The 11853-nt window shown below is 40.8% G+C and overlaps 2 protein-coding genes and 2 long non-coding RNA genes across 5 annotated transcripts; 3 read left to right on the top strand and 1 right to left on the bottom strand.

Moving 5' to 3' along the window:
* Positions 1-2479: 2479 nt before the first annotated feature.
* On the top strand, positions 2480-3704 carry LOC149040737 (uncharacterized). The gene is made up of 2 exons (XM_089181606.1): positions 2480-2584; positions 2934-3704. The coding sequence occupies exons 1-2, from the start codon at positions 2480-2482 to the stop codon at positions 3702-3704; spliced, it is 876 nt and encodes a 291-aa protein (XP_089037732.1).
* Positions 3705-4119: 415 nt separating this feature from the next.
* LOC149040738 (uncharacterized) lies at positions 4120-5570 on the top strand. Of its 2 annotated transcripts, none has more exons than XR_016179525.1 (2): positions 4120-4504; positions 5180-5570. It is a non-coding gene; the product is annotated as an uncharacterized LOC149040738 (long non-coding RNA). The 2 variants fall into 2 exon arrangements; XR_016179524.1 differs by having other exon boundaries at positions 4120-4487.
* A 2339-nt stretch (positions 5571-7909) lies between these two features.
* On the bottom strand, positions 7910-9853 carry LOC149040739 (uncharacterized). The gene is made up of 2 exons (XR_016179526.1): positions 9770-9853; positions 7910-8883 (listed from the first exon to the last, which is right to left on the bottom strand). It is a non-coding gene; the product is annotated as an uncharacterized LOC149040739 (long non-coding RNA).
* Positions 8877-10831, top strand: LOC149040740 (uncharacterized). The gene is made up of 2 exons (XM_089181468.1): positions 8877-9158; positions 9616-10831. Exons 1-2 carry the CDS (start codon positions 8999-9001, stop codon positions 10533-10535), a joined length of 1080 nt encoding a protein of 359 aa, XP_089037594.1. The 5' UTR covers positions 8877-8998; the 3' UTR covers positions 10536-10831.
* Positions 10832-11853: the final 1022 nt, after the last annotated feature.

Consider the following 11853-nt stretch of genomic DNA (forward strand, 5'->3'; position numbering starts at 1 on the left):
TTCGTACTCAAAAGAACAAAATCCGACCGCAACTTCGAGAAAACGGTGAACGCATAAGAAACAATCCCTAACATCGAAACTTCAGCCAAGTATTATTTCGTACTTACTCTTTAATTTCCTGAAAGAAATTTGAAGAAAGAAGTTTTTAACATTTACAATCGACAAGTTTAAAAAGGTCAAATTTGTATCCCTGGAAATGTTAATAAATGAAGGCGAACTTTAACTGTTGTAAAAGGCCACTGGTATATGCCGCTTCCTAGTAAAACCCATATAGAATAAAACCTTGGTTATTGAACTAAATTACTGGAAAGTTTTAGCTCTGGAAATCCAATATAGTCCTCACACTAAAGTAAGCAATTTGAGTATCTGAGTAAATAAAATTTATGCAAATTAGACGGCCCGCGGAATGAATTCATATTTTTAACGCAAAGTTTTGTTGAACGAACAACTTACCATTGCTTGTTGCGATAGAAGTTAAATCCATCTCTCAATCTGTTTGTCCTGTGAGGTGGCAACTCATCCATACCTGATTTTGACCAAAATGTGTCCAGCAACTTCAGCGCTTGAGCTATCTAAACACTTCCCACGCAGCGCTTATTACGCATTATCAGACGCTTTAATAATAATGAAACCCGATTATGTTTTGGTCCGAAAATAACATACAATGATGAAAATTAACCACTGCTCAAACCACACAGTTAACAAGGTGAGTATTATTCTTATTGAGCGAACAAATCAGATACTAGACGGGATAACAAGATCATACGACGTGTAATTTAGCAAACGTGCAGAGATTGGTCACGCAAGCTTGTCGCATATGACGGTACGTGCTATACTTCGTACACAATGTAAACAGACAAAGAAGCAATTACAGCTGTCCCAATGAAAAAATGTACAACTGTACGTCTGTTTATAGATCATCAGTGTAGAATTATTCGACTCTAGGAACAATATTAATAAAACATTTCCAGGTCAAATGCTCCTGGAATAAAATTTATAAATTGTCACGAGCTGTTTCGCCACTTACTATTGCACGTGCCTCTACGATATTATTTTTAATTGAATTATTCCCGTCTAGTATTACGAATACCGAAACAGCGTTAGTGGAGTTTGTCTCGTTTGTTGGGAGAGCTTTGTTTTTTGTCATGGCTTCGGCAACGTTTCACTCATGTAGTTTTTCTGGTTTATTACACGACGCCACACCCTGTGGTTTAAGCAGCGATTATCCAGTCCAAGTTGAAGTTCTCGCTTTAAGAAATTGTGCAAGGGACATTTCGAGGCACTGCGAGCTGTATGGATTAAAAGCAGATACAGCACTTGACACTGAATGGAAACTGCTGTTAGCAAGGGCAGGTAAATCTTATGTACTGTCTTACCGTCTTACGTAGCGGCTAATAGTGGTGTACATTTCCATCATCTCTTTATCACAGACCTCTAGATGGTCATGTTATTCTAAGAAAATCTTCGGGTGCTTTCCATTCAGCCCAAAATTCCGCAAGTTTCGGTTAGAAATCAAATGGAATGGACCATTTCGGTTCGGTCCTACCAGAATATTTGGGAACACCTTTGAAGCTGGTCCACTTTGACCGGTCAGGTTATTTCGGTCGGTCAGGTTATTTCGGTTGGTCAGGTTATTTCGGTCGGTCAGGTTATTTCGGTCGGTCAGGTTATTTCGGTCGGTCGAACCGAAATGTCCCCTTCCATGTGACAAAATTATTGTCCCCAGTACTTGTGTACCGCTCTTTTGTATCCTGCTTGCAAGAACAATAAGCAAACGAGCTCATCTCTTTAAAAATCGCAGGCTTTTATCCGCGGCGTTAATATTTTGCAAACCTAATATTAACGCTTACGGTAGCAAAAAAGATCTTTATTCACCACCCCCACCCCCCCCCCCCCGCTCCGCCACCCACGCACACACACCTGTCACTGATACACAGACTTTAAAGACTTTTTTATGAAAAAGGGGACCTCGAGATCTCCTAGCACACGAGCCTCTCAACTCGCTCGTGATGTATGCAATGGATAATTTTCCCTTTACCTTTGTTTAGGGGTATTTGCAGTGGAAGAGTCCCACTTGTCATTGACAATATGCCCTCGCCACAGAGCGGAATTTGGTATGCGCTGGAGATCCTCAAAAGTGAAGTGTAGCATTCCGCTAGAAATAGCTGCTCACAAAACAGCCTCGGTCAAAGGCGATCGGCATTTGGACAGCGTTCTATCTGCATTTATTTTAAACACTGAAGGAATACTTATTCAAGTTGGATCGCGTAAGTTTATCGTAACACGTTTGTAGCTAAAGTATACGCTTTAATTTTAAACGAGCGAGGGCGTAAAGCAACATATGCGCAAGCGTTACAATACCCTTTATTCTCCTGTTCCCCTCCCCCCAAAGAAGAAAATGGCTTTGAAGAATAGTAAAGAAATCGGCGATGGCCTTTTAACAAAGTTAACTTTTATTTTTGCTACAGCCCTTTGCAGAATGTGCAAGCAACATTTCACGGAGACAAACCAACAACAGAAAGTGACACCCGCACCAATGATTGAAGTTACTCCATGCGTAGAACTAGAGACTTCAGAAGCAAATGTAAGTAAGTAAACGGTAACCTTGGATGCAGACAGTTATTCCAACATAACAAATGCCAAAATTCCGAAAGGGCTGGGTAACTGTGAATAACTGTAAACTTTGAAAATGACTCTGAAAATGATTTTAAGACGAATAGGTCACTGTTCGTTTCTTTAAATTCCTTTCGGTCTGGCTGGAGCGGGAGTATTGATAATGATAGCGGTATGCATGTAAATTCATATTTTCTTTTTTTAAAGTGATGTATAACTTAAGTTTCGAACTATAATAAAAAAAACTAATGCCCAGTGACAAAATAAACAGAAATATTGAAGTAACATTGATGTCTAAACGTCTTTTTTGTATGTTACAGAACAGCTCAAACTCATCTCCAGGACAAAGTGATACCGGTCAATCTGTTGAAGAGTTCGCAGAAAGCCTTGGACGCCTAACAATCGCTGATGACACCTTTCTGTCACCAGACACAATAAGCACAGCTTCCACTCAGAGTGACGAGCCCACACCTGTGATCTTACATGAGCCGCGCGAAAAGCTGAGTGAGTTCCTGGCAGCATGCAAACTTGAACCGCTTGGAAAGCCATGGCTTTCTTGGAGTGATTCCTCTGAGCGAACAAGACAACGTCAAACAAGGAGAGCCACAGAAATAGTAGCAACTGTGCTAAAGAGCGTCACCCCTGATAATGCTGGTGAACTCTGGCGACGTTTAGCCTCTTCTACGGCTATGAACAAGGCCCTAGGTGTAAGCGAGTTGTCACATTCAGAGCATTTGTATTTAGAGGCCCTAGCAGAAGCGTACCAGAATGCAACCAGCTGGGATACCCGTAGACAAGTGCTTTCGATTATGGCAGGGGTTGGAATTTTCAACGACATTTCCCGTTATATCCCGGGGTTGACAAGATACCGATACTCCATGGCTAATCTTCATCGATCACAGTTTGGCCGAGGCGCTCAAGTTCCACAACAGCCTACCACACGAATACGAGTAGACTTGAGGCAGCTTGACCACTTTCTTGGTTTCATCACGAGCCCGCATCTTGTTCAGGACCTTCCATTTGGGCAAAAACATCTCAAGCTTTCGTCTGGTGAGGTTATTCAAGTACCTAACGTAATGATCATTATCTGACTGCTTTTTTTTTGCCGAGTTTCTATGCTAATTTTTTATAAGGCGGGAAAAGCAAAGCGGAAAGAGAAGCGTAGCGCGTGCCGCCGTCTGGTTAAACAGGTTTATTTACCGTACAAAACAACCAACTGTACAATATCATAGCATATTTGTGATTCACTTGTGTTCCATTCGCGCCTTATTTGTACTCTACTTCGTGCAGTTAGATATAATTTTGAAATAAAGGGTTGTGTTCTACAGCTTAAAATGTTCGAATGAAGGACAACTCGGAGGTTAAAGTGTATATGACATAAAAAATTTTTTCCCTGGATTTTGGCAGTTCAATATGTATGATAAGCTGTGAGACAGTTACAAAATGATATTTTTTTTTCTCTGACCGCTTTTCGTCATGCAAAACTTGCTCGATTTCTAAATAAAACTTTCAGGAGACTGGGGACGAGAAACAAGGTTATGACGTCACGTTGTTTGATGGCTTAATCAGTGAACGAAGTAATTTACGACGAAACCACGCGTACTTGTCAAATCCGTCGCTTTCCGCTATGTCTGTTTCCACGACATCCAGTGATTCCGAGGTCAGTAATGAATCGTGTGACTCCTCTGGGAGTCTCGATTGGGCGCAGAGTGACAGTTCTAATAGCGAAACCAGTTATCGATGGTGTTATCATCCCATATGAAGATGAGCCACTTGCGGATTGTAGCGAAGAAGTAAGCCCGACCGCAAGTGAAGAAGAAACAGGTATTGATGGACTTACCCCGTCGACTTAGGAGTCTCGATTTGAAGGAAATGTGAGTGTGGATTCATGGTAAGTTGAAAGATTTACCGTAATTCTTTTTGAACATAAGCAGGACTTGAATGAAAGTGATCCTCGCAGTGATGTACACTACTTAAATAAATACTTCTACTTCTAAATAAACCCGTGAAGTGATGAATATACGGTCTTAACCGTCATGACCAGCTCCCAGTTGGCTTGTTAGCTCAGTTGGTAGAGCGCTGCACCGGTATCGCAGAGGTCATGGGTTCAAATCCCGTACAGGCCTGAAATTTTTTTCAGGCCTTATTTTCACTACTGCCTAAGTATTGTACATCACTGCGAGGATCACTTTCATTCATGTCTTTATCCGCAGTTCAAATATATGACTTTCATATATTCTTAACCGTATATTCATCACTTCACGGGTTTATTTAGAACCACCATCATGACCAGCTCCCAGTTGGCTTGTTAGCTCAGTTGGTAGAGCGCTGCACCGGTATCGCAGAGGTCATGGGTTCAAATCCCGTACAGGCCTGAAATTTTTTTCAGGCCTTATTTTCACTACTGCCTAAGTATTGTACATCACTGCGAGGATCACTTTCATTCATGTCTTTATCCGCAGTTCAAATATATGACTTTCATATATTCTTAACCGTATATAAGCAGGACTGATACGCGCTCCTGCGTTGCAAGTTTGTCCGATAATTTGTCCTTTACCTCTTCCAGGTGTGAATGCGAGCAGTGTGATACTGAAACGTTAGTCGGTGCCCTCGAGTTTCGATGTTGCAGAGAAGTCACTAATTCATCCGCGAAATTGATGTTTGATGGTTCGATCGAACGAATCAATTGCAGCACCAACATGAAGACTTTAACGCCATTACGAACCGCGCCGTTCTTCTGCAAGTCGCTCCTCTCCTTAGACGCTAAGATGGAGGAACTTATCGTCGCCGCAGTGGAGGGTTAGAAAACGAGTAAGGTTTTTTCCTTCAAAATCGGTAATTCTATGTCCTTCTTGTGTTAATCGCTTGACCTAATAATTGGGATACTTGTGGTTTCATATTAATTTTTTAATTCTCCAGTCATAAGAAACGAGTCTCCTGTCATTCAGTTAGGAATGAAGGTCAATATTTAGTTAATATTTAGTGTGTTAATAAATCTTTGCTGAGAGTTCTGGAAGAATTTCACAATACATTCATGCGCTAATATCAATGTTACTCCTCATCGTTTCGACTGAAAGATTCTCTCTGGTCACTTGGCGTTTCAATAAACTATTCGGTCTTATCACCAGCGAGATTAAAGGAATATAACAACAGGTGATTTAAAATGAGGCCTCCATTTCTTTCAATATTCGAGTTTTAATCATCGACAAGCAATTAATCTGATCAAAGTTTTCACATCTTTTAACATTTGTACCACTGCTTAGAAAACCAGGTGGTGTGCCTTGAAATATTTGCAGATTAATTGAACGATGTTATTTTGCATGAGAATCTCTCAAGGGTAGAGTAACTTGATCTAATTATCCACTAAAGTGAGGTAAATACAAACATTATTATTTTGAAAAAGTATCGGGTGCTTTCAAGATGTAGCTAGGAAAACACACGTCGCAGACAGCACAGTTCACGCTCCGTTAAAATGACCTATTTATTCCAGGAACTTGTCCAACAACCAGTTACAGCATTTAACACGAGGAGTGTTCGCTGGCATTAAGGTTTCCTACCGCGGGAAGTTGACGCTGTAAGTAAGACTCCTATACTGCAAATCAACGTTAATGAAAAGCAAAGCAAAAAATTAGAAATCAATAAATTGAAATTGAATGTGGTTAACTATGGAGCCCAACATCCAATAGCTCGAGCCACCGTTTTCTAACCGTCTACAACTGCTTACTAAGATCACATAAAGCCTAATGTTTCACAAAGTTTGTATAACAGCTAACGGTAACGAAATAGTTTTTCCGCCGTATCGTTACTTTTTAATCAGTAGAAAACATTTAGCCCAAGGATTACTTAAAGTAACTGTTGAAATGTGTGTCCAGAGGGGTTGAAAGGATACATGATTCAAAACATTTCGTTAAGTTTATCAATAAGCGAGTTCAATTCAATTTAATAAATGAAGCTGAATAAACAATGAATCGATTATGATCACGAGCGACGTTAATCCTCATGACACATTTCAAATCGGTAAACAGCTTCAGCTGTTTGAATGTTGGACCATACAGGGGTCAGAGGATAGCACATAAAGTTTATTTTAACAATCTGTTTATTACTTCTTCAAATTTTGGATTAGATTTTCATTCCAGCCAAGTAAGTGTCTTATGGTTTTGAAATCATTACCTCTACTCGGATTTGCAGATAGTATCAACCTCAGAAAATGCTAAATAAACAATGCTATTCGGCCTTAGAAGAATGGAATATTAGTGAGGCCAAGTTAAATTTTTTAGCGAGATATATCCGATAACGTTAAAAATAGTTGCACGTTTTTGAAATCGTACCGAGAGTTTTTTCAATTATATACTTTGTCATGCATCATGCAGCCATCGTGACTTATTTTCGGTCGCTTCGAACATTTGCTTTTTTTTTTTTTTTCAAAATACGTGAACAATCAGCAAGTTTTATCAAGGTTTATTTTAATCCGATAGAAAGTTTTTGCAAAATGCCGCGTACGAACGATTCCAATCGACAGAACATGTCTCTAGTGGATCTTTTTATCGAAATTTTAAAATAGAAAAACTGTCCGAATCAGCTGTTGTGATATATTAATTTTAAAACGAAGCGAGAAATCATCTTTTTACAGTGTCAGCCACTGTTTCATCGATAGCTCAACTCTAGTTCGTTCATTAGCATATTTGAAGGGTATCTTTTGAGTATTTCCCCATCTTTTATTTTGGCTTGGTTGTCTAACAGAAATAGATAGCGGAAATGTTTTCTTGTCTGTGCATTGTTTACGGTGTTGAAGTTTATCCTGCTCTAGCCCTTTAAACCCTTTTCCTGTACTACGACAAAACTGTACAAAAGCTTTCAGACTGAAAATCATATGAGATGTAAATACATTGATCGGTGGAAACCTTAAACACCAAGGATTTAAAATCCGTATGATGATACCCGAGCGAGTGATACAACAGTACACTCAGTACTGTTTGGAGATCAACTTCAAACCATTCAGCGAAACTACTATGAGACGGGTACTCTTTGAGTGCAGTGCCTCTGTAAGAAAATCACTGCAGGGCTTAGATTATTTTGCAGCTGAAGGCGCTCGCGCATTTGATGATCTCGTGGCCCTCGTACGCCAAATAGGGGGATTAGGTTCCGGCAAGGAGTGGGAGACTACAGTTGTGCAAGCTCTTATGACAAGCAAGCAGTATTTGAAGGGGGACTATAAGGTAATGGGAATTCTGACTCCAGAAAGACAGCTTGAATAAAACTAAAAGTAAGTACTTATTTTACCTCGTCAACAAAATCATTCCGTAAAACAAATATATATTTTGTACTCTTTTTCTTCACTAAATGGTGCACGTGTAACTAGCTTACATAAATTCTCGAGATTAACAATGCGCGCACGAGGATAGTTTTTTTCTAAGGTTAAGGTTAAAAGTTATTCGCCCCCTTACGTTAATAATATATGTTAGATTAAAAAATCATTTGATTAACTATTATATTGAAGTATAAGCACAGACAAACAGTAATCTCAGTTTTGTTTTATCAACAGGTTCATGTCACAAGCCCCTCTAACGTAGCAGACCATTGTGTGTTGTTTGCTCTTAGCGACAGTAGTGATGCAGATTACCAGCAACAATGCAGTCACCAACACACTGATCTTTGTGACCGTTGTCAAAGTCTTCAGGAAACTCTGGCAAAGATTGAACGGGTCCTTGGCGAGACGACCTTTCCGACTCAGGACGCGAAAGACGAAGCGCTATTTATATTCCAGACAGCCCAGCTGGCCATAATGTCCTGGAAATGCCACATCCTTAGATCAGCTAACCAAGACCAAGCGAGAATAGATGCACTGGAGAAACTTGACGACAACACTGTCTTGATAATTAACGACTGGGCCATGAAGTTCCTGCCACAAAAATACAGAGAGTCCCAAGCCGACTGGTTTGGTAAGCGAGGTATCTCCTGGCACGTTTCTGTCGTCTACCGTCGTGTGAGCGGGGTACTCCAGTGGCAGGGCTTTCTGCACATAGTCCAGTCGTGCAATCAAGGCAGTGCTGCAGTGGTTAAAATCATGCAGGATGTCCTGAATACCATCAAGCTGGAGCACAGTGAGATTAACAAGGCGTTCTTTCGCCAAGATAACGCAGGATGTTATCATTCGTCGTCCACCGTACTCTCATGCCCAGTGATATCCTCCTCCACCGGCATCGAAATCAAGCGCATTGACTTTTCTGACCCACAGGGTGGAAAAGGTGCCGCAGACAGGCTCGCTGCAACCTGCAAGAATCACGTCAGGACTTTCATAAACGAAGGAAATGACGTGACCAATGCCGAACAACTGAAGAGTGCTCTTCTTTCGCATGGGGGGATAGAAGGAGTTTGAGTTGCTGTCATGCAAAGTGTTGAAGAGGAAGCAGTAGTAGATGACAACAGAAAGATTACTGGTATCAACAAATTAAACAATTTCGAGTTTAAAGACGAAATTCTCGTAGCTTGGCGCGCTTATGGTATGGGAAAGGGAAAAGAGATCCCATTGGAAACAACATCAGAAGGTTAGCCTAATGAAAATTCACAATTCTTCCTTTTTTAGAATTATTTCATCGCGCAAATATATATTTTTTTATAGTTTGAGTAAAAAGGTGTAGGTTTATCGTTTGTTATAGCCTTCAGACGCATGAAAGGCATCCATTTCCCATCCTGGTACGCAGGAGGAGCGGGTGTCTGCCACCCCGTGGGGTTTTGCTTTGTAAAAGACTTAAGCCCCTTAGACCCTTTATAAATTTATAGTCCTTGATTTGTTCTACAAAATTTTTAAAACGAACATTGCAGAATATGGCGGTTCTGATGAACATGTCCGGTCATAAGATGTAAAAAGCAAACGTTTCATCTGTTCGCGCAGCAAAGTGGACCAAAGGGGCACTCTTCACAGGCTGTGCAGAGTGAAGTATTGAAGTAGGTTAACAGTGCTGTTTATGTAAATCTTGTTTCTTTATGTGTTATCTACTTCAGAGCATGGCATTGGTTGGCTTTCATCTGAGTTTTCTTCTGGAGACTTTAAACCCCTTAGCCCAAAACCGACTCAGTCAAGGAAGAAGCAAGAGACGGAAGTGGAGCAGGTTCATGATCCCACTGAAAATACAAATGAATCGTCATCCGTGTTTACCTGCCCTCAGGATGGGTGTGTTAAGGTCTTTCAAAGGCTGTCTTCTCTCGAAAAACACCTATCTTTAGAGAAATGCACCAAGTCTTTAGAGAAACGGTCTTTGTTAGACCTTGCCAAACTAGACTACAAGTCCAGGTTGGAGGAGGGCACGACCAGTCAAGTTATTTCGTTTGCGTCTTTTAGGGATACAAGAGAGGCTACATCCGGCGAAGTAGAGGTAAAAGAAGGATGGGCGCTAAAGCCGAGCAAAAAAGCATATCGCTTTAACCAAAACCAGAGGGATTATCTAAATGCGAAGTTTACAATTGGTCAAACCAGCGGCAGAAAACTGGACGGTGATATCGTATCACGTGAAATGAGACGTGCACAAGGACCTGATGGTGTTCGTTTGTTCAAAGTATCCGAGTTTCTTACCCCGCAGCAGTGCACTTCATATTTCTCACGTCTTGCAGCGAAGGTCCAACGGCAAACATCCGACGATGCTGAAATCCAAGCTGTAGTAGAAGAGGAAAACTTTGCCATGGCAAGAGAAACAATCCTATCCATCACGCTACAGCACCCCATCACTTACGATCAGTACGATATCTGTGCCATGGCCAAGGGAGGATCTCTGGAGCGACTTAAACTTGGAATGCTTCAAAACATTTGTCAGCAACTAGAATTAGAAGTACCTCCCAAGCCTGTTCGCCGCAAAGCGCTCTACGTTGACCTGCTGAAAAAAGCCGTCATTAATTGCACTTGCCAGCTCCGTGGGAAAAATATGTAGAAACAGAAAGTACTACCCTGCTCACAGACGTTTTTCTGTTTTGGGAATTTGATGCGCGCACAAGATAAGCGATTGCTCGTGAGAGAGGGCGGAACGCGCTTTTTTTTTTATACGTGCACTCGACGATATCTAAAAATGAAGAGAGTCTGTGAACAGGCTAGTAAAGTACACAAATTGTAGAGTTTTGCCTAAACGGTGTTCTCACTTCTCCTCAGAGGCTTGCTTCCAGGAGTCAATCATTCACCATTTGTTCTCGCCGGAATAACTAAGTCAAGAAAAAATCTATTTTGTTCATTGTTTTGCTTCCTTTACTTATTTTTGAAGTTTGTTTATGTTTAAAAGAGCGTTCCTTTTCGGAAAGTGAGATCATTTCTTGTTTGTCAGGGTGAGTCCTTATTACAAATCAGTCAGTTACCTTTCAGCTCGTGACTATTTGCACGTTATAAATGTCTCTTCCCGCTCTGACAAATCAATGATACCTTATCTTATAAATGTGAAGAGGTATTTTAGCCTGCATAACAGCCGCTTTATGAGCCAAGCGAGGCGAACGCGGCATTTCCTCGAAGCACGAAACGAGTGCGAAGCGCGAGACGAGGGATGGAGAAAAATAAAGCTTTATTTTTCTCCTCCCCTCGTCGCTTCTCGCGCTTCGTGCAAAATGCCACTTTCGCCTCGCTTGGCTCATAAAGCGCCTTTTATGCAGGCTGGAGGTATTTCTGCAAGTTCTTTGAGTTAACCAAAGATAACTTTGTTTATCTTCGCTAAACAACACTCCTAGAGGTCTCTAGAGAAAGCGTTACGCGCGAGAATGTGGAATTTTATAACACTCCACATCGCGTATTCAGCCCTGCGGGGTGGTTCTCTTTTTCTCGCGCTCGCGGCGTGAATTGGTCATAGTTAACTCAAAGATTATTATTAGCCTCAATAGGCTTTTCAACGATTTTGAAGAGGTCTGGAAGGTTTTAAGGATGCGATAAGCACACGCAAGTTTGAAGTTGTGTTGTGGACAAGCTCTAAATGAAACTGAGAATTTCTAGTTACCTGGCTAGGGTTTCCTGGTTTCGGAGGAAAAATCATAAAAAAAAATCCAAAACAAAACTAAAGCAAGCTATAAAGTTGACTTTCATGCTTTTTTTTTTCTTTTTTTGCTGCAGGGATTATTGCAAGGTGGGAAATTCGGGAATAACGAACTTAATAAAGAAAACATTTGTGTTTGATATATTTTGGGAAATATTATACCACTCTGAATCAAAAACTGTGATGAATGTCTTTCACAGCCGCTCAGCATATGCATGTGTCCAGACCAATACAAATATAT

The sequence above is a fragment of the Pocillopora damicornis genome, chromosome 9, assembly GCF_964200805.1.
Source record: "Pocillopora damicornis chromosome 9, jaPocDami1.2, whole genome shotgun sequence".
Lineage (NCBI taxonomy): Eukaryota > Metazoa > Cnidaria > Anthozoa > Scleractinia > Pocilloporidae > Pocillopora > Pocillopora damicornis.

Bases quoted from the DNA above. Each gene is read 5' to 3' on its own strand.
- LOC149040737 (XM_089181606.1), top strand. From the start codon at position 2,480: ATGTGCAAGCAACATTTCACGGAGACAAACCAACAACAGAAAGTGACA. The intron at 2,585-2,933 runs GTAAGTAAGTAA...TGTATGTTACAG, and splicing joins TAGAGACTTCAGAAGCAAAT to AACAGCTCAAACTCATCTCC.
- LOC149040740 (XM_089181468.1), top strand. From the start codon at position 8,999: ATGCAAAGTGTTGAAGAGGAAGCAGTAGTAGATGACAACAGAAAGATT. The intron at 9,159-9,615 runs GTTAGCCTAATG...TATCTACTTCAG, and splicing joins ATTGGAAACAACATCAGAAG to AGCATGGCATTGGTTGGCTT.